Here is an 18,521-nt window from a genome sequence, read left to right as displayed (position 1 = left end):
CAATAATAAAATACTATGGCTTTATTCATGTTACAATGCAGAGCGTCGGCCTGACCAAAGTGGGTGCCGAACACAAAGAAGTGGGTGCCGCCCTGTGAGTGGCGGTTGGTGGGGGAGACACGAGCAAACGTTGCATTATGGGGCACAGTAGGGTCCCTCTGGGAGTAGGACTTTCCTGATGTTCCCATCTCCCAGTAGCTGCCGCTTGGGGCAATTGTTGTGCAAGGAGACCAGAGAGACCAAGGCTTCCTGGGCAGGGGGAGACCCCAGGCACCGCCCATACAGTAACTGTGAGGCCAAGGCACCCCCATACCCAGAGCCCCCCAGAGTAGCCCAGTTTGTCCAAGCTTCTGCACTGGGACCAGCTTTATTAACAAGGGTGTACTACAGAGTAACTGGGCCCAATCATTACCCAGAATGGCAAGTTACTTGGCCCTGGCCCAATCATTACCCAGAATGGCAAGTTACTCGGCCCAATCATTACCCAGAATGGCAAGTTACTCGGCCCAATCATTACCCAGAATGGCAAGTTACTCGGCCCAATCATTACCCAGAATGGCAAGTTACTTGGCCCTGGCCCAATCATTACCCAGAATGGCAAGTTACTTGGCCCAATCATTACCCAGAATGGCAAGTTACTCGGCCCAATCATTACCCAGAATGGCAAGTTACTTGGCCCAATCATTACCCAGAAGGAGTAGGGGGAACGGTGCAGCAGTGCTTGATCACTCTCTGGGAATATTAGGCATAAACCAACAAAGATTCTTGGGCTTCCCAGAAGGCCTCTGCCTTCACATTGCCAGAATGTCCACGTGCATCTTCTGGTGGCGGCTCATGTTGGAGCAGTGCCGGAAAGACTTGCCGCACTCCTTGCACTTATAGGGCTTCTCGCCAGTGTGCACTCGGTGGTGCTTCTTGAGTTCCGAGCTGAGGATGAAGCTCTTCATGCACACGTCGCAGGAGAATGGCCGCTCCCCGGTGTGGGTTCTCCGGTGTCGGATGATCTGGGACCTCTGGCTGAAGCACTTGCCGCACTCGGTGCAGGAGAAGGGTTTGATGCCCGAGTGAGTCCTTTGGTGAATGACTAGGTCGGAGCTGCGGATGAAGCTGTTGCCACACTCCACACATATGAAGGGCTTCTCCCCGGTGTGGGTTCTGTAGTGCACCATAAGGTCGGCACTTTGGCTGAAGCGCCTTCCACATTCGGCACAGGCGTAGGGTTTCTCCCCGGTGTGAATTCTCTCGTGGTTCTTCAGCCCAGAGTTCTGACTGAACTGTTTCCCGCAGTAGAGACAGGTGTAGGGCTTCTCCCCCGTGTGGATTCTCTCGTGCTTTCTAAGGACCGAGCTTCTCCCAAAATGTTTGCCACAAAAGATGCAGCCGTAGGGCTTCTCTCCAGTGTGTGTCCTCTGATGGACTATCAGGTTGGACTTCCCAATGAAGGTTTTCCCACATTCTGTACACATGAACTCCCGCCCCGCTCTCTTCTGGTCAAACGTGGGCACCTTGGTGGCACTACCCACCGTGCCCATGGCGCCCGCCTCCAGTCTGAAGGGTTTGTGCAGCTTGCGGTGCTCTATGTAGGCTACTTCATACGAGAAACACTGGCCACACTCAACGCAGATATATGAGCTTGACTTCACGGTGATGGAAGGATCGGGATTGCCCTCAGTGTCCGCCCCCGCGAGGAGCCCCAAGTGGAACATCTTTCTCTCCTTGTTGTTTAGGAAATGTTGCATCGCGCTCCTCACGCTCGGAACTTCTGCAGAAAGAACCGTTGGCACTTTCACTGGGTCACACCGGGCCCTGCGATTCCGCCGCCGTGGGGCTTGAAGTGGCACATTATCGCCCACATGGGTCCCGCCTTCAGCTCTAAGGGCACCTTGCACATCGGGAGGCCCACCCCCTGGGGGCGAGGAACAGAGACAACGTTATGGGATTAAGGAACCAGAAGAAATATCCGAAATACAAATAAATGTGGTCTCTTAGGAAATACATGTACAAGGGAGACCCTGGAATTGTTTGGGGGGTTCATTACTAGAACAGCAGTTAGATCACTAAATGGGGGGCTTTCTGCATTAGTTCCCCTTTAATGGTCGCATTATGATGACTGTGGGGGTTCTCACCTGGGTTGTGCTGCCCCAACATCAGCTCCTCCATGACTGCTCTTTGGGAACCGTCAGTCTCTAAAGCACATATTGGGGTGTCACTCACCCCAAAGCAGCCCAGACAGCCTTCATCTGCAGAGGAAGAAGAGCAACAAAGAGCATTAGATATCCCATAATTCCCTGCACAGACAAATATCAGTTGCCCTTTATGCACTGGAACACACAGTACACTGGCTCTACTAATAGAGTTATGCCGAATAGAATTTATAGCCGCCATGTTGGGCCACGTGACGCCCTGTGAAACCCAAAGTGGCCCCGGCTACAGCTCCGTGCCAGCAATGGCTCCCAGAGAGCCGGGAAGGCAAACGGATGCGCTACTGTGCCTTTAATTAACAGCTAGGGGCAAAAGTGGTTTGGTAGGGGGGCACAGAGAAGGGAAGGGGTGGGCTCAGCGTTAGGGCCCCCGAGGGCCCTTGAATAGGAGTCAAAGAGAAGGGAAGGGGTGGGCTCAGCGTTACGGCCCCCGAGGGCCCCTGAATAGGAGTCACAGAGAAGGGAAGGGGTGGGCTCAGCGTTACGGCCCCCGAGGGCCCCTGAATAGGAGTCACAGAGAAGGGAAGGGGTGGGCTCAGCATTACGGCCCCCGAGGGCCCCTGAATAGGAGTCACAGAGAAGGGAAGGGGTGGGCTCAGCGTTACGGCCCCCGAGGGCCCCTGAATAGGATTCACAGAGAAGGGAAGGGGTGGGCTCAGCGTTACGGCCCCCGAGGGCCCCTGAATAGGAGTCACAGAGAAGGGAAGGGGTGGGCTCAGCATTACGGCCCCCGAGGGCCCCTGAATAGGAGTCACAGAGAAGGGAAGGGGTGGGCTCAGCGTTACGGCCCCCGAGGGCCCCTGAATAGGAGTCACAGAGAAGGGAAGGGGTGGGCTCAGCGTTATGGCCCCCGAGGGCCCCTGAATAGGATTCACAGAGAAGGGAAGGGGTGGGCTCAGCGTTACGGCCCCCGAGGGCCCCTGAATAGGAGTCACAGAGAAGGGAAGGGGTGGGCTCAGCGTTACCGCCCCCGAGGGCCCCTGAATAGGAGTCACAGAGAAGGGAAGGGGTGGGCTCAGCGTTACGGCCCCCGAGGGCCCCTGAATAGGAGTCACAGAGAAGGGAAGGGGTGGGCTCAGCGTTACCGCCCCCGAGGGCCCCTGAATAGGAGTCACAGAGAAGGGAAGGGGTGGGCTCAGCGTTAGGGCCCCTGAATAGGAGTCACAGAGAAGGGAAGGGGTGGGCTCAGCATTAGGGCCCCCGAGGGCCCCTGAATAGGAGTCACAGAGAAGGGAAGGGGTGGGCTCAGCGTTAGGGCCCCTGAATAGAAGTCACAGAGAAGGGAAGGGGTGGGCTCAGCATTAGGGCCCCCGAGGGCCCCTGAATAGGAGTCACAGAGAAGGGAAGGGGTGGGCTCAGCGTTAGGGCCCCTGAATAGAAGTCACAGAGAAGGGAAGGGGTGGGCTCAGCGTTAGGGGCCCCGAGGGCCCCTGAATAGGAGTCACAGAGAAGGGAAGGGGTGGGCTCAGCGTTATGGGCCCCGAGGGCCCCTGAATAGGAGTCACAGAGAAGGGAAGGGGTGGGCTCAGCGTTACCGCCCCCGAGGGCCCCTGAATAGGAGTCACAGAGAAGGGAAGGGGTGGGCTCAGCATTAGGGCCCCCGAGGGCCCCTGAATAGGAGTCACAGAGAAGGGAAGGGGTGGGCTCAGCGTTAGGGCCCCTGAATAGGAGTCACAGAGAAGGGAAGGGGTGGGCTCAGCGTTAGGGCCCCCGAGGGCCCCTGAATAGGAGTCACAGAGAAGGGAAGGGGTGGGCTCAGCGTTACCGCCCCCGAGGGCCCATGAATAGGAGTCACAGAGAAGGGAAGGGGTGGGCTCAGCGTTACGGCCCCCGAGGGCCCCTGAATAGGAGTCACAGAGAAGGGAAGGGGTGGGCTCAGCGTTAGGGCCCCTGAATAGAAGTCAGAGAAGGGAAGGGGTGGGCTCAGCGTTACGGCCCCCTAGGGCCCCTGAATAGGAGTCACAGAGAAGGGAAGGGGTGGGCTCAGCGTTACGGCCCCCGAGGGCCCCTGAATAGGAGTCACAGAGAAGGGAAGGGGTGGGCTCAGCGTTACCGCCCCCGAGGGCCCATGAATAGGAGTCACAGAGAAGGGAAGGGGTGGGCTCAGCGTTACGGCCCCCGAGGGCCCCTGAATAGGAGTCACAGAGAAGGGAAGGGGTGGGCTCAGCGTTAGGGCCCCTGAATAGAAGTCACAGAGAAGGGAAGGGGTGGGCTCAGCGTTAGGGGCCCCGAGGGCCCCTGAATAGGAGTCACAGAGAAGGGAAGGGGTGGGCTCAGCGTTAGGGCCCCTGAATAGAAGTCAGAGAAGGGAAGGGGTGGGCTCAGCTTTAGGGCCCCTGAATAGAAGTCAGAGAAGGGGTGGGCTCAGCGTTAGGGCCCCTGAATAGAAGTCAGAGAAGGGAAGGGGTGGGCTCAGCGTTACGGCCCCCGAGGGCCCCTGAATAGGAGTCACAGAGAAGGGAAGGGGTGGGCTCAGCGTTACCACCCCCGAGGGCCCCTGAATAGGAGTCACAGAGAAGGGAAGGGGTGGGCTCAGCGTTACCGCCCCCTAGGGCCCCTGAATAGGAGTCACAGAGAAGGGAAGGGGTGGGCTCAGCGTTACCGCCCCCGAGGGCCCCTGAATAGGAGTCACAGAGAAGGGAAGGGGTGGGCTCAGCGTTAGGGCCCCTGAATAGAAGTCAGAGAAGGGAAGGGGTGGGCTCAGTGTTACGGCCCCCTAGGGCCCCTGAATAGGAGTCACAGAGAAGGGAAGGGGTGGGCTCAGCGTTAGGGCCCCTGAATAGAAGTCAGAGAAGGGAAGGGGTGGGCTCAGCGTTACGGCCCCCGAGGGCCCCTGAATAGGAGTCACAGAGAAGGGAAGGGGTGAGCTCAGCGTTACGGCCCCCGAGGGCCCCTCAATAGGAGTCACAGAGAAGGGAAGGGGTGGGCTCAGCGTTACGGCCCCCGAGGGCCCCTGAATAGGAGTCACAGAGAAGGGAAGGGGTGGGCTCAGCGTTACGGCCCCCGAGGGCCCCTGAATAGGAGTCACAGAGAAGGGAAGGGGTGGGCTCAGCGTTACGGCCCCCGAGGGCCCCTGAATAGGAGTCACAGAGAAGGGAAGGGGTGAGCTCAGCGTTACGGGCCCCCGAGGGCCCCTCAATAGGAGTCACAGAGAAGGGAAGGGGTGGGCTCAGCGTTACGGCCCCCGAGGGCCCCTGAATAGGAGTCACAGAGAAGGGAAGGGGTGGGCTCAGCGTTACGGCCCCCGAGGGCCCCTCAATAGGAGTCACAGAGAAGGGAAGGGGTGGGCTCAGCGTTACGGCCCCCGAGGGCCCCTCAATAGGAGTCACAGAGAAGGGAAGGGGTGGGCTCAGCGTTACGGCCCCCGAGGGCCCCTGAATAGGAGTCACAGAGAAGGGAAGGGGTGGGCTCAGCGTTACCGCCCCCGAGGGCCCCTGAATAGGAGTCACAGAGAAGGGAAGGGGTGGGCTCAGCGTTACGGCCCCCGAGGGCCCCTGAATAGGAGTCACAGAGAAGGGAAGGGGTGGGCTCAGCGTTACGGCCCCCGAGGGCCCCTGAATAGGAGTCACAGAGAAGGGAAGGGGTGGGCTCAGCGTTAGGGCCCCTGAATAGGAGTCACAGAGAAGGGAAGGGGTGGGCTCAGTGTTAGGGGCCCCGAGGGCCCCTGAATAGGAGTCACAGAGAAGGGAAGGGGTGGGCTCAGCGTTAGGGCCCCTGAATAGAAGTCAGAGAAGGGAAGGGGTGGGCTCAGCGTTAGGGCCCCTGAATAGAAGTCAGAGAAGGGAAGGGGTGGGCTCAGCGTTATGGCCCCCGAGGGCCCCTGAATAGGAGTCACAGAGAAGGGAAGGGGTGGGCTCAGCGTTACCGCCCCGAGGGCCCCTGAATAGGAGTCACAGAGAAGGGAAGGGGTGGGCTCAGCGTTACGGCCCCCGAGGGCCCCTGAATAGGAGTCACAGAGAAGGGAAGGGGTGGGCTCAGCGTTACGGCCCCCGAGGGCCCCTGAATAGGAGTCACAGAGAAGGGAAGGGGTGGGCTCAGCGTTACGGCCCCCGAGGGCCCCTGAATAGGAGTCACAGAGAAAGGGAAAGAGTGGGCTCAGCGTTACCGCCCCCGAGGGCCCCTGAATAGGAGTCACAGAGAAGGGAAAGAGTGGGCTCAGCGTTACCGCCCCCGAGGGCCCCTGAATAGGAGTCACAGAGAAGGGAAAGAGTGGGCTCAGCGTTACCGCCCCCGAGGGCCCCTGAATAGGAGTCACAGAGAAGGGAAGGGGTGGGCTCAGCGTTACCGCCCCCTAGGGCACCTGAATAGGAGTCACAGAGAAGGGAAGGGGTGGGCTCAGCGTTACGGCCCCCGAGGGCCCCTGAATAGGAGTCACAGAGAAGGGAAGGGGTGGGCTCAGCGTTACCGCCCCCTAGGGCCCCTGAATAGGAGTCACAGAGAAGGGAAGGGGTGGGCTCAGCGTTACCGCCCCCTAGGGCACCTGAATAGGAGTCACAGAGAAGGGAAGGGGTGGGCTCAGCGTTACGGCCCCCGAGGGCCCCTGAATAGGAGTCACAGAGAAGGGAAGGGGTGGGCTCAGCGTTACCGCCCCCTAGGGCCCCTGAATAGGAGTCACAGAGAAGGGAAGGGGTGGGCTCAGCGTTACCGCCCCCTAGGGCCCCTGAATAGGAGTCACAGAGAAGGGAAGGGGTGGGCTCAGCGTTACCGCCCCCGAGGGCCCCTGAATAGGAGTCACAGAGAAGGGAAGGGGTGGGCTCAGCGTTACCGCCCCCGAGGGCCCCTGAATAGGAGTCACAGAGAAGGGAAGGCCCCAGTGTGCCCCCCCCCACTCCAGTCTCCCCAGTGTGCCCCCCCTCCTGTCTCCCCAGTGTGTCCCCCCTCCTGTCTCCCCAGTGTGCCCCCCCACTCCTGTCTCCCCAGTGTGCCCCCCCACTCCTGTCTCCCCAGTGTGCCCCCCACTCCTGTCTCCCCAGTGTGCCCCCCTCCTGTCTCCCCAGTGTGCCCCCCCTCCTGTCTCCCCAGTGTGCCCCCCCTCCTGTCTCCCCAGTGTGCCCCCCCTCCTGTCTCCCCAGTGTGCCCCCCCACTCCTGTCTCCCCCTTGTGCCAGGGGGTGGGGCTATGTGGGCACAGTATGAGTGGGGAGGTTCTTACCAGTTCCCTGGCTGCTTGCCCTCATTCCGACAGGTTCCATGATGTGGGGGTGCAGCTGTCGGGCACCATGCCAAACCCCAACATATCACACGCCCCCCAAATATTGCGCCATGTTCTTTCTGCAAAGCCACAAAGACAAGCGACTGTATGAGGGTACGGGCACTGCCAGGGTCTCGCCTACACTCCCGCCGGGAAGGGGCGGAGCCACGAGACCCCCAGGGACTGCCATTACAGGTTTCTGCTCACAGGGGCTCCTGGGTAATAACAGCACAAACCCCTCCCCTTTCTGATTATTTGCATAAAGAAGGGGGGCTGAGAGCACCAATTGGATCCCAGTTTGTACCATTAACTCCCACTAAGCCTCAGTCAGTACCAGTACCTCCCATTAGAGCCCAGTTTGTACCATTAACTCCCACTAAGCCTCAGTCAGTACCAGTTCCTCCCATTAGAGCCCAGTTTGTACCATTAGCTCCCACTAAGCCTCAGTCAGTACCAGTTCCTCCCATTAGAGCCCAGTTTGTACCATTAGCTCCCACTAAGCCTCAGTCAGAACCAGTACCTCCCATTAGAGCCCAGTTTGTACCATTAGCTCCCACTAAGCCTGTCAGAACCAGTACCTCCCATTAGAGCCCAGTTTGTACCATTAGCTCCCACTAAGCCTCAGTAAGTACCAGTACCTCCCATTAGAGCCCAGTTTGTACCATTAGCTCCCACTAAGCCTGTCAGAACCAGTACCTCCCATTAGCTCCCACTAAGCCTCAGTCAGTACCAGTACCTCCCATTAGAGCCCAGTTTGTACCATTAGCTCCCACTAAGCCTCAGTCAGTACCAGTACCTCCCATTAGAGCCCAGTTTGTACCATTAGCTCCCACTAAGCCTCAGTCAGAACCAGTACCTCCATTAGAGCCCAGTTTGTACCATTAGCTCCCACTAAGCCTCAGTCAGAACCAGTACCTCCCATTAGAGCCCAGTTTGTACCATTAGCTCCCACTAAGCCTCAGTCAGTACCAGTACCTCCCATTAGAGCCCAGTTTGTACCATTAGCTCCCACTAAGCCTCAGTCAGAACCAGTACCTCCCATTAGAGCCCAGTTTGTACCATTAGCTCCCACTAAGCCTCAGTCAGAACCAGTACCTCCCATTAGAGCCCAGTTTGTACCATTAGCTCCCACTAAGCCTCAGTCAGTACCAGTACCTCCCATTAGAGCCCAGTTTGTACCATTAGCTCCCACTAAGCCTGTCAGAACCAGTACCTCCCATTAGCTCCCACTAAGCCTCAGTCAGTACCAGTACCTCCCATTAGAGCCCAGTTTGTACCATTAGCTCCCACTAAGCCTCAGTCAGTACCAGTACCTCCCATTAGAGCCCAGTTTGTACCATTAGCTCCCACTAAGCCTCAGTCAGTACCAGTACCTCCCATTAGAGCCCAGTTTGTACCATTAGCTCCCACTAAGCCTCAGTCAGTACCAGTACCTCCCATTAGAGCCCAGTTTGTACCATTAGCTCCCACTAAGCCTCAGTCAGTACCAGTACCTCCCATTAGAGCCCAGTTTGTACCATTAGCTCCCACTAAGCCTCAGTCAGAACCAGTACCTCCCATTAGAGCCCAGTTTGTACCATTAGCTCCCACTAAGCCTCAGTCAGTACCAGTACCTCCCATTAGAGCCCAGTTTGTACCATTAGCTCCCACTAAGCCTGTCAGAACCAGTACCTCCCATTAGCTCCCACTAAGCCTCAGTCAGTACCAGTACCTCCCATTAGAGCCCAGTTTGTACCATTAGCTCCCACTAAGCCTCAGTCAGTACCAGTACCTCCCATTAGAGCCCAGTTTGTACCATTAGCTCCCACCAAGCCTCAGTCAGTACCAGTACCTCCCATTGGATCCCAGTCTGTACCAAGTCCCAGTAGGTCTCAGTCAGAACCAGCACCTCCCATTGGATCCCAGTTTGTACCACTAGGTCTCACTCAGAACCAGCACCTCCCATTGGATCCCAGTTTGTACCACTAGGTCTCACTCAGAACCAGCACCTCCCATTGGATCCCAGTTTGTACCACTAAGCCTGTCAGAACCAGCACCTCCCATTGGATCCCAGTTTGTACCACTAGGTCTCACTCAGAACCAGCACCTCCCATTGGATCCCAGTCTGTACCACTAGGTCTCACTCAGAACCAGTACCTTGCATGGGATCCCAGACTGTACCACTAGGTCTCACTCAGAACCAGTACCTTGCATTGGATCCCAGACTGTACCACTAGGTCTCACTCAGAACCAGTACCTTGCATTGGATCCCAGACTGTACCACTAGGTCTCACTCAGAACCAGCACCTCCCATTGGATCCCAGTTTGTACCACTAGGTCTCACTCAGAACCAGCACCTCCCATTGGATCGCAGTTTGTACCACTAAGCCTGTCAGAACCAGCACCTCCCATTGGATCCCAGTTTGTACCACTAGGTCTCACTCAGAACCAGCACCTCCCATTGGATCCCAGTCTGTACCACTAGGTCTCACTCAGAACCAGTACCTTGCATTGGATCCCAGACTGTACCACTAGGTCTCACTCAGAACCAGTACCTTGCATTGGATCCCAGACTGTACCACTAGGTCTCACTCAGAACCAGTACCTTGCATTGGATCCCAGACTGTACCACTAGGTCTCACTCAGAACCAGTACCTCCCATTGGATCCCAGACTGTACCACTAGGTCTCACTCAGAACCAGTACCTTGCATTGGATCCCAGACTGTACCACTAGGTCTCACTCAGAACCAGTACCTTGCATTGGACCCCAGACTGTACCACTAGGTCTCACTCAGAACCAGTACCTCCCATTGGATCCCAGACTGTACCACTAGGTCTCACTCAGAACCAGTACCTTGCGTTGGATCCCAGACTGTACCAATAGGTCTCACTCAGAACCAGTACCTCCCATTGGATCCCAGTTTCTCACTCAGAACCAGTACCTCCCATTGGATCCCAGTTTCTCACTCAGAACCAGTACCTTGCATTGGATCCCAGTTTCTCACTCAGAACCAGTACCTCCCATTGGATCCCAGTTTCTCACTCAGAACCAGTACCTCCCATTGGATCCCAGTTTCTCACTCAGAACCAGTACCTCCCATTGGATCCCAGTTTCTCACTCAGAACCAGTACCTCCCATTGGATCCCAGTTTCTCACTCAGAACCAGTACCTCCCATTGGATCCCAGTTTCTCACTCAGAACCAGTATCTCCCATTGGATCCCAGTTTCTCACTCAGAACCAGTACCTCCCAGTGGATCCCAGTTTCTCACTCAGAACCAGTACCTCCCAGTGGATCCCAGTTTCTCACTCAGAACCAGTACCTCCCAGTGGATCCCAGTTTCTCACTCAGAACCAGTACCTCCCATTGGATCCCAGTTTCTCACTCAGAACCAGTACCTCCCATTGGATCCCAGTTTCTCACTCAGAACCAGTACCTCCCATTGGATCCCAGTTTCTCACTCAGAACCAGTACCTCGCATTGGATCCCAGTTTCTCACTCAGAACCAGTACCTCCCATTGGATCCCAGTTTCTCACTCAGAACCAGTACCTCCCATTGGATCCCAGTTTCTCACTCAGAACCAGTACCTCCCATTGGATCCCAGTTTCTCACTCAGAACCAGTACCTCCCATTGGATCCCAGTTTCTCACTCAGAACCAGTACCTTGCATTGGATCCCAGTTTCTCACTCAGAACCAGTACCTTGCATTGGATCCCAGTTTCTCACTCAGAACCAGTACCTTGCATTGGATCCCAGTTTCTCACTCAGAACCAGTACCTCCCATTGGATCCCAGTTTCTCACTCAGAACCAGTACCTTGCATTGGATCCCAGTTTCTCACTCAGAACCAGTACCTCGCATTGGATCCCAGTTTCTCACTCAGAACCAGTACCTCCCATTGGATCCCAGTTTCTCACTCAGAACCAGTACCTTGCATTGGATCCCAGTTTCTCACTCAGAACCAGTACCTCGCATTGGATCCCAGTTTCTCACTCAGAACCAGTACCTCGCATTGGATCCCAGTTTCTCACTCAGAACCAGTACCTCCCATTGGATCCCAGTTTCTCACTCAGAACCAGTACCGTGCATTGGATCCCAGTTTCTCACTCAGAACCAGTACCTTGCAGTGGATCCCAGTTTCTCACTCAGAACCAGTACCTTGCATTGGATCCCAGTTTCTCACTCAGAACCAGTACCTTGCATTGGATCCCAGTTTCTCACTCAGAACCAGTACCTTGCAGTGGATCCCAGTTTCTCACTCAGAACCAGTACCTCCCATTGGATCCCAGTTTCTCACTCAGAACCAGTACCTCCCATTGGATCCCAGTTTCTCACTCAGAACCAGTACCTCCCATTGGATCCCAGTTTCTCACTCAGAACCAGTACCTCCCATTGGATCCCAGTTTCTCACTCAGAACCAGTACCTCCCATTGGATCCCAGTTTCTCACTCAGAACCAGTACCTTGCATTGGATCCCAGTTTCTCACTCAGAAACAGTACCTCCCATTGGATCCCAGTTTCTCACTCAGAACCAGTACCTCCCATTGGATCCCAGTTTCTCACTCAGAACCAGTACCTTGCATTGGATCCCAGTTTCTCACTCAGAACCAGTACCTCCCATTGGATCCCAGTGTCTCACTCAGAACCAGTACCTTGCAGTGGATCCCAGTTTCTCACTCAGAACCAGTACCTCCCATTGGATCCCAGTTTCTCACTCAGAACCAGTACCTCCCATTGGATCCCAGTTTCTCACTCAGAACCAGTACCTTGCATTGGATCCCAGTTTCTCACTCAGAACCAGTACCTCCCATTGGATCCCAGTGTCTCACTCAGAACCAGTACCTTGCAGTGGATCCCAGTTTCTCACTCAGAACCAGTACCTCCCATTGGATCCCAGTTTCTCACTCAGAACCAGTACCTCCCATTGGATCCCAGTTTCTCACTCAGAACCAGTACCTTGCATTGGATCCCAGTTTCTCACTCAGAACCAGTACCTCCCATTGGATCCCAGTTTCTCACTCAGAACCAGTACCTCCCAGTGGATCCCAGTTTCTCACTCAGAACCAGTACCTCCCATTGGATCCCAGTTTCTCACTCAGAACCAGTACCTCCCATTGGATCCCAGTTTCTCACTCAGAACAAGTACCTTGCATTGGATCCCAGTTTCTCACTCAGAACCAGTACCTTGCAATGGATCCCAGTTTCTCACTCAGAACCAGTACCTTGCATTGGATCCCAGTTTCTCACTCAGAACCAGTACCTTGCAGTGGATCCCAGTTTCTCACTCAGAACCAGTACCTCCCATTGGATCCCAGTTTCTCACTCAGAACCAGTACCTCCCATTGGATCCCAGTTTCTCACTCAGAACCAGTACCTCCCATTGGATCCCAGTTTCTCACTCAGAACCAGTACCTCCCATTGGATCCCAGTTTCTCAGGCAGAACCAGTACCTTGCAGTGGATCCAAGTTTCTCACTCAGAACCAGTACCTCCCATTGGATCCCAGTTTCTCACTCAGAACCAGTACTTCCCATTGGATCCCAGTTTCTCACTCAGAACCAGTACCTCCCATTGGATCCCAGTTTCTCACTCAGAACCAGTACCTCCCATTGGATCCCAGTTTCTCACTCAGAACAAGTACCTCCCATTGGATCCCAGTTTCTCACTCAGAACCAGTACCTCGCATTGGATCCCAGTTTCTCACTCAGAACCAGTACCTCCCATTGGATCCCAGTTTCTCACTCAGAACCAGTACCTCCCATTGGATCCCAGTTTTCTCACTCAGAACCAGTACCTCCCATTGGATCCCAGTTTCTCACTCAGAACCAGTACCTCCCATTGGATCCCAGTTTCTCACTCAGAACCAGTACCTCCCATTGGATCCCAGTTTCTCACTCAGAACCAGTACCTTGCAGTGGATCCCAGTTTCTCACTCAGAACCAGTACCTCCCAGTGGATCCCAGTTTCTCACTCAGAACCAGTACCTCCCATTGGATCCCAGTTTCTCACTCAGAACCAGTACCTCCCATTGGATCCCAGTTTCTCACTCAGAACCAGTACCTCCCATTGGATCCCAGTTTCTCACTCAGAACCAGTACCTCGCAGTGGATCCCAGTTTCTCACTCAGAACCAGTACCTCCCATTGGATCCCAGTTTCTCACTCAGAACCAGTACCTTGCATTGGATCCCAGTTTCTCACTCAGAACCAGTACCTCCCATTGGATCCCAGTTTCTCACTCAGAACCAGTACCTCCCATTGGATCCCAGTTTCTCACTCAGAACCAGTACCTCGCATTAGATCCCAGTTTCTCACTCAGAACCAGTACCTCGCATTGGATCCCAGTTTCTCACTCAGAACCAGTACCTCGCATTGGATCCCAGTTTCTCACTCAGAACCAGTACCTCGCATTGGATCCCAGTTTCTCACTCAGAACCAGTACCTCGCATTGGATCCCAGTTTCACACTCAGAACCAGTACCTCGCATTGGATCCCAGTTTCTCACTCAGAACCAGTACCTCCCATTGGATCCCAGTTTCTCACTCAGAACCAGTACCTTGCAGTGGATCCCAGTTTCTCACTCAGAACCAGTACCTCCCATTGGATCCCAGTTTCTCACTCAGAACCAGTACCTTGCATTGGATCCCAGTTTCTCACTCAGAACCAGTACCTTGCATTGGATCCCAGTTTCTCACTCAGAACCAGTACCTTGCATTGGATCCCAGTTTCTCACTCAGAACCAGTACCTCCCATTGGATCCCAGTTCCTCACTCAGAACCAGTACCTTGCATTGGATCCCAGTTTCTCACTCAGAACCAGTACCTTGCATTGGATCCCAGTTTCTCACTCAGAACCAGTACCTCCCATTGGATCCCAGTTTCTCACTCAGAACCAGTACCTCCCATTGGATCCCAGTTTCTCACTCAGAACCAGTACCTCCCATTGGATCCCAGTTTCTCACTCAGAACCAGTACCTCCCATTGGATCCCAGTTTCTCACTCAGAACCAGTACCTCCCATTGGATCCCAGTTTCTCACTCAGAACCAGTACCTCCCATTGGATCCCAGTTTCTCACTCAGAACCAGTACCTTGCAGTGGATCCCAGTTTCTCACTCAGAACCAGTACCTCCCATTGGATCCCAGTTTCTCACTCAGAACCAGTACCTCCCATTGGATCCCAGTTTCTCACTCAGAACCAGTACCTTGCATTGGATCCCAGTTTCTCACTCAGAACCAGTACCTCCCATTGGATCCCAGTTTCTCACTCAGAACCAGTACCTTGCATTGGATCCCAGTTTCTCACTCAGAACCAGTACCTCCCATTGGATCCCAGTTTCTCACTCAGAACCAGTACCTCCCATTGGATCCCAGTTTCTCACTCAGAACCAGTACCTTGCATTGGATCCCAGTTTCTCACTCAGAACCAGTACCTCCCATTGGATCCCAGTTTCTCACTCAGAACCAGTACCTTGCATTGGATCCCAGTTTCTCACTCAGAACCAGTACCTCCCATTGGATCCCAGTTTCTCACTCAGAACCAGTACCTCCCATTGGATCCCAGTTTCTCACTCAGAACCAGTACCTCCCATTGGATCCCAGTTTCTCACTCAGAACCAGTACCTCCCATTGGATCCCAGTTTCTCACTCAGAACCAGTACCTCCCATTGGATCCCAGTTTCTCACTCAGAACCAGTACCTTGCATTGGATCCCAGTTTCTCACTCAGAACCAGTACCTCCCAGTGGATCCCAGTTTCTCACTCAGAACCAGTACCTCCCATTGGATCCCAGTTTCTCACTCAGAACCAATACCTCCCATTGGATCCCAGTTTCTCACTCAGAACCAGTACCTTGCATTGGATCCCAGTTTCTCACTCAGAACCAGTACCTTGCATTGGATCCCAGTTTCTCACTCAGAACCAGTACCTTGCATTGGATCCCAGTTTCTCACTCAGAACCAGTACCTTGCATTGGATCCCAGTTTCTCACTCAGAACCAGTACCTTGCATTGGATCCCAGTTTCTCACTCAGAACCAGTACCTCCCATTGGATCCCAGTTTCTCACTCAGAACCAGTACCTCCCATTGGATCCCAGTTTCTCACTCAGAACCAGTACCTCCCATTGGATCCCAGTTTCTCACTCAGAACCAGTACCTCCCATTGGATCCCAGTTTCTCACTCAGAACCAGTACCTCCCATTGGATCCCAGTTTCTCACTCAGAACCAGTACCTTGCATTGGATCCCAGTTTCTCACTCAGAACCAGTACCTCCCATTGGATCCCAGTTTCTCACTCAGAACCAGTACCTTGCATTGGATCCCAGTTTCTCACTCAGAACCAGTACCTTGCATTGGATCCCAGACTGTACCAAGTGCCAGTAGGTTTGAGGCAGAACCAGTACCTCCCGGTGGGTCCGGCAGCCACAGCCAATGGGTTGCAGAAGGTCCCGGGTAAGCTGCCCATTCCCATCCCGGATCGCTGCCCCACAGTCCCGTTAATGTTCCCGCCGCTTCCGGGCAGCGAGTCCTGACGTCACAAGTCTCATATCGCGGGAATGTACCGTCACGCAGCGAGTTCCCGGTACAGTCGGTCCCGGTGACCGACACTTATTCCCACAAATATATTCGGTACCAGCAGTTCCGGGCGCCTCTGAGCCCCTGGGTTGGGTCGGGCTCTGTTGCATGCTGGGAGTTGCTGACTGATGCACTCTGGGAAATGTAGTTCCCTCCTCGCCAACACACAGCGGAAGGAGCCGGCAAGGAACTACCCGCCCCAACATGCACCGCGAATATAGCAGCTCCCTGTCTCTCTCAGCGCCGCTCTCCCTGCCCGCCCAGAGCCTGCAAGTGTCTTTCCCGCCCCCTGCCCTGCACTAACCAATCAGCGTCCAGCCGCAGCTACCAACAGCCAGCCAGCAACTAATCAGAATCTAGCTCTACTGTAGCTTAGCAACCAGTCAGCAGCCAGCGTTGTATACCCTAGCAACCAATTAGTTGTCATTGCCTGTCTCATAGCAACCAGTCAGCATCAAGCGTCTATAGCCCATAGCAACCAATCAGCTAATACCTGCATCTATAGCCCATAGCAACCAATCAGCTGATACCTGCATCTATAGCCCATAGCAACCAATCAGCTGATACCTGCATCTATAGCCCGTAGCAACCAGTCAGCATCAAGCGTCTATAGCCCATAGCAACCAATCAGCTGATACCTGCATCTATAGCCCATAGCAACCAATCAGCTGATACCTGCATCTATAGCCCATAGCAACCAATCAGCTAATACCTGCATCTATAGCCCATAGCAACCAATCAGCTGATACCTGCATCTATAGCCCATAGCAACCAATCAGCATCAAGCGTCTATAGCCCATAGCAACCAATCAGCTAATACCTGCATCTATAGCCCGTAGCAACCAATCAGCTAATACCTGCATTATAGTACCCGTGCCTACAGCGGGTTACTTAAAGCCCGGCCCGGTGTGGGTTCCCGGCGCAAAGCCCGGCACGGTGTGGGTTCCCGGCGCAAAGCCCGGCCCGGTGTGGGTTCCCGGCGCAAAGCCCGGCCCGGTGTGGGTTCCCGGCGCAAAGCCCGGCCCGGTGTGGGTTCCCGGCGCAAAGCCCGGCCCGGTGTGGGTTCCCGGCGCAAAGCCCGGCACGGAGTGGGTTCCCGGCGCAAAGCCCGGCCCGGTGTGGGTTCCCGGCGCAAAGCCCGGCCCGGTGTGGGTTCCCGGCGCAAAGCCCGGCCCGGTGTGGGTTCCCGGCGCAAAGCCCGGCCCGGGTGTGGGTTCCCGGCGCAAAGCCCGGCCCGGTGTGGGTTCCCGGCGCAAAGCCCGGCCCGGTGTGGGTTCCCGGCGCAAAGCCCGGCCCGGTGTGGGTTCCCGGCGCAAAGCCCGGCACGGTGTGGGTTCCCGGCGCAAAGCCCGGCCCCGTGTGGGTTCCCGGCGCAAAAGCCCGGCCCGGTGTGGGTTCCCGGCGCAAAGCCCGGCCCGGTGTGGGTTCCCGGCGCAAAGCCCGGCACGGAGTGGGTTCCCGGCGCAAAGCCCGGCCCGGGTGTGGGTTCCCGGCGCAAAGCCCGGCCCGGTGTGGGTTCCCGGCGCAAAGCCCGGCCCGGTGTGGGTTCCCGGCGCAAAGCCCGGCCCGGTGTGGGTTCCCGGCGCAAAGCCCGGCCCGGTGTGGGTTCCCGGCGCAAAGCCCGGCCCGGTGTGGGTTCCCGGCGCAAAAGCCCGGCACGGTGTGGGTTCCCGGCGCAAAGCCCGGCCCGGTGTGGGTTCCCGGCGCAAAGCCCGGCCCGGTGTGGGTTCCCGGCGCAAAGCCCGGCCCGGTGTGGGTTCCCGGCGCAAAGCCCGGCACGGAGTGGGTTCCCGGCGCAAAGCCCGGCCCGGTGTGGGTTCCCGGCGCAAAGCCCGGCCCGGTGTGGGTTCCCGGCGCAAAGCCCGGCCCGGTGTGGGTTCCCGGCGCAAAGCCCGGCACGGAGTGGGTTCCCGGCGCAAAGCCCGGCCCGGTGTGGGTTCCCGGCGCAAAGCCCGGCCCGGTGTGGGTTCCCGGCGCAAAGCCCGGCCCGGTGTGGGTTCCCGGCGCAAAGCCCGGCCCGGTGTGGGTTCCCGGCGCAAAGCCCGGCCCGGTGTGGGTTCCCGGCGCAAAGCCCGGCCCGGTGTGGGTTCCCGGCGCAAAGCCCGGCCCGGTGTGGGTTCCCGGCGCAAAGCCCGGCCCGGAGTGGGTTCCCGGCGCAAAGCCCACTAAGGGCTTGGTTGGTTCCCGTCTCTGTGGGGCATGGAATGGGTCTTCCAACTGTGCAATGGGAATAGGTTTATCCTTGTGCCCAACTGCGCACATTCCCAAATCTGACAATAAAGGGTTAAGCAGAGTTACCCCCCGAGTGGGTTAGTGGGTCAGTAATGTGCTCGCCAGACCTTGTGCATTGTGGGAAAACGAGGAGAGAGTAGAGCTTGTGAGGGGCCCATATCCAACTGATAGGGTTCTTACCAAAGCCCCGAATTGCCCCCACAGGGAGCGCAGAGTTTATGGTGTGACCCTTCTACCCACCTAGTCAAATGCACCGGCGAGATAAGAGCTACCCATCAGGGGTGCTACCCTGGCCTGGCACACATTGCTTTCTCCAGTTTAAGGGCTGGCGTTGGCCCATAGGGTGGCAC

The 18,521-nt window shown here is 56.1% G+C and overlaps 1 protein-coding gene and 1 long non-coding RNA gene across 15 annotated transcripts; both read right to left on the bottom strand.

Annotated features, from left to right (window-relative positions):
- On the bottom strand, positions 1–16,126 carry LOC100495617 (gastrula zinc finger protein XlCGF17.1-like). Of its 11 annotated transcripts, none has more exons than XM_031901973.1 (5): positions 9,776–10,069; positions 9,578–9,727; positions 7,353–7,471; positions 2,127–2,240; positions 1–1,906 (listed from the first exon to the last, which is right to left on the bottom strand). In XM_031901973.1, exons 3-5 carry the CDS (start codon positions 7,390–7,392, stop codon positions 792–794), a joined length of 1,269 nt encoding a protein of 422 aa, XP_031757833.1. In that variant the 5' UTR covers positions 7,393–7,471; positions 9,578–9,727; positions 9,776–10,069; the 3' UTR covers positions 1–791. The 11 variants fall into 11 exon arrangements, with proteins under 11 accessions (XP_031757833.1, XP_031757836.1, XP_031757832.1 ...); XM_031901976.1 differs by having other exon boundaries at positions 9,826–10,069; XM_031901972.1 differs by lacking the exons at positions 9,578–9,727; positions 9,776–10,069 and adding an exon at positions 15,673–16,125.
- Positions 7,872–9,476, bottom strand: LOC116410832. Of its 4 annotated transcripts, none has more exons than XR_004222659.1 (3): positions 8,645–9,046; positions 8,088–8,546; positions 7,872–7,969 (listed from the first exon to the last, which is right to left on the bottom strand). It is a non-coding gene; the product is annotated as an uncharacterized LOC116410832 (long non-coding RNA). The 4 variants fall into 4 exon arrangements; XR_004222661.1 differs by lacking the exon at positions 7,872–7,969 and adding an exon at positions 9,103–9,476 and having other exon boundaries at positions 8,091–8,546; positions 8,645–9,004; XR_004222662.1 differs by lacking the exon at positions 7,872–7,969 and adding an exon at positions 9,103–9,471 and having other exon boundaries at positions 8,091–8,546; positions 8,645–8,944.
- Positions 16,127–18,521: the final 2,395 nt, after the last annotated feature.

The sequence above is a fragment of the Xenopus tropicalis genome, chromosome 5 (assembly GCF_000004195.4).
Source record: "Xenopus tropicalis strain Nigerian chromosome 5, UCB_Xtro_10.0, whole genome shotgun sequence".
NCBI classification, from domain to species: Eukaryota; Metazoa; Chordata; class Amphibia; order Anura; family Pipidae; genus Xenopus; species Xenopus tropicalis.
This window is presented reverse-complemented; position numbering and strand designations above follow the sequence as displayed.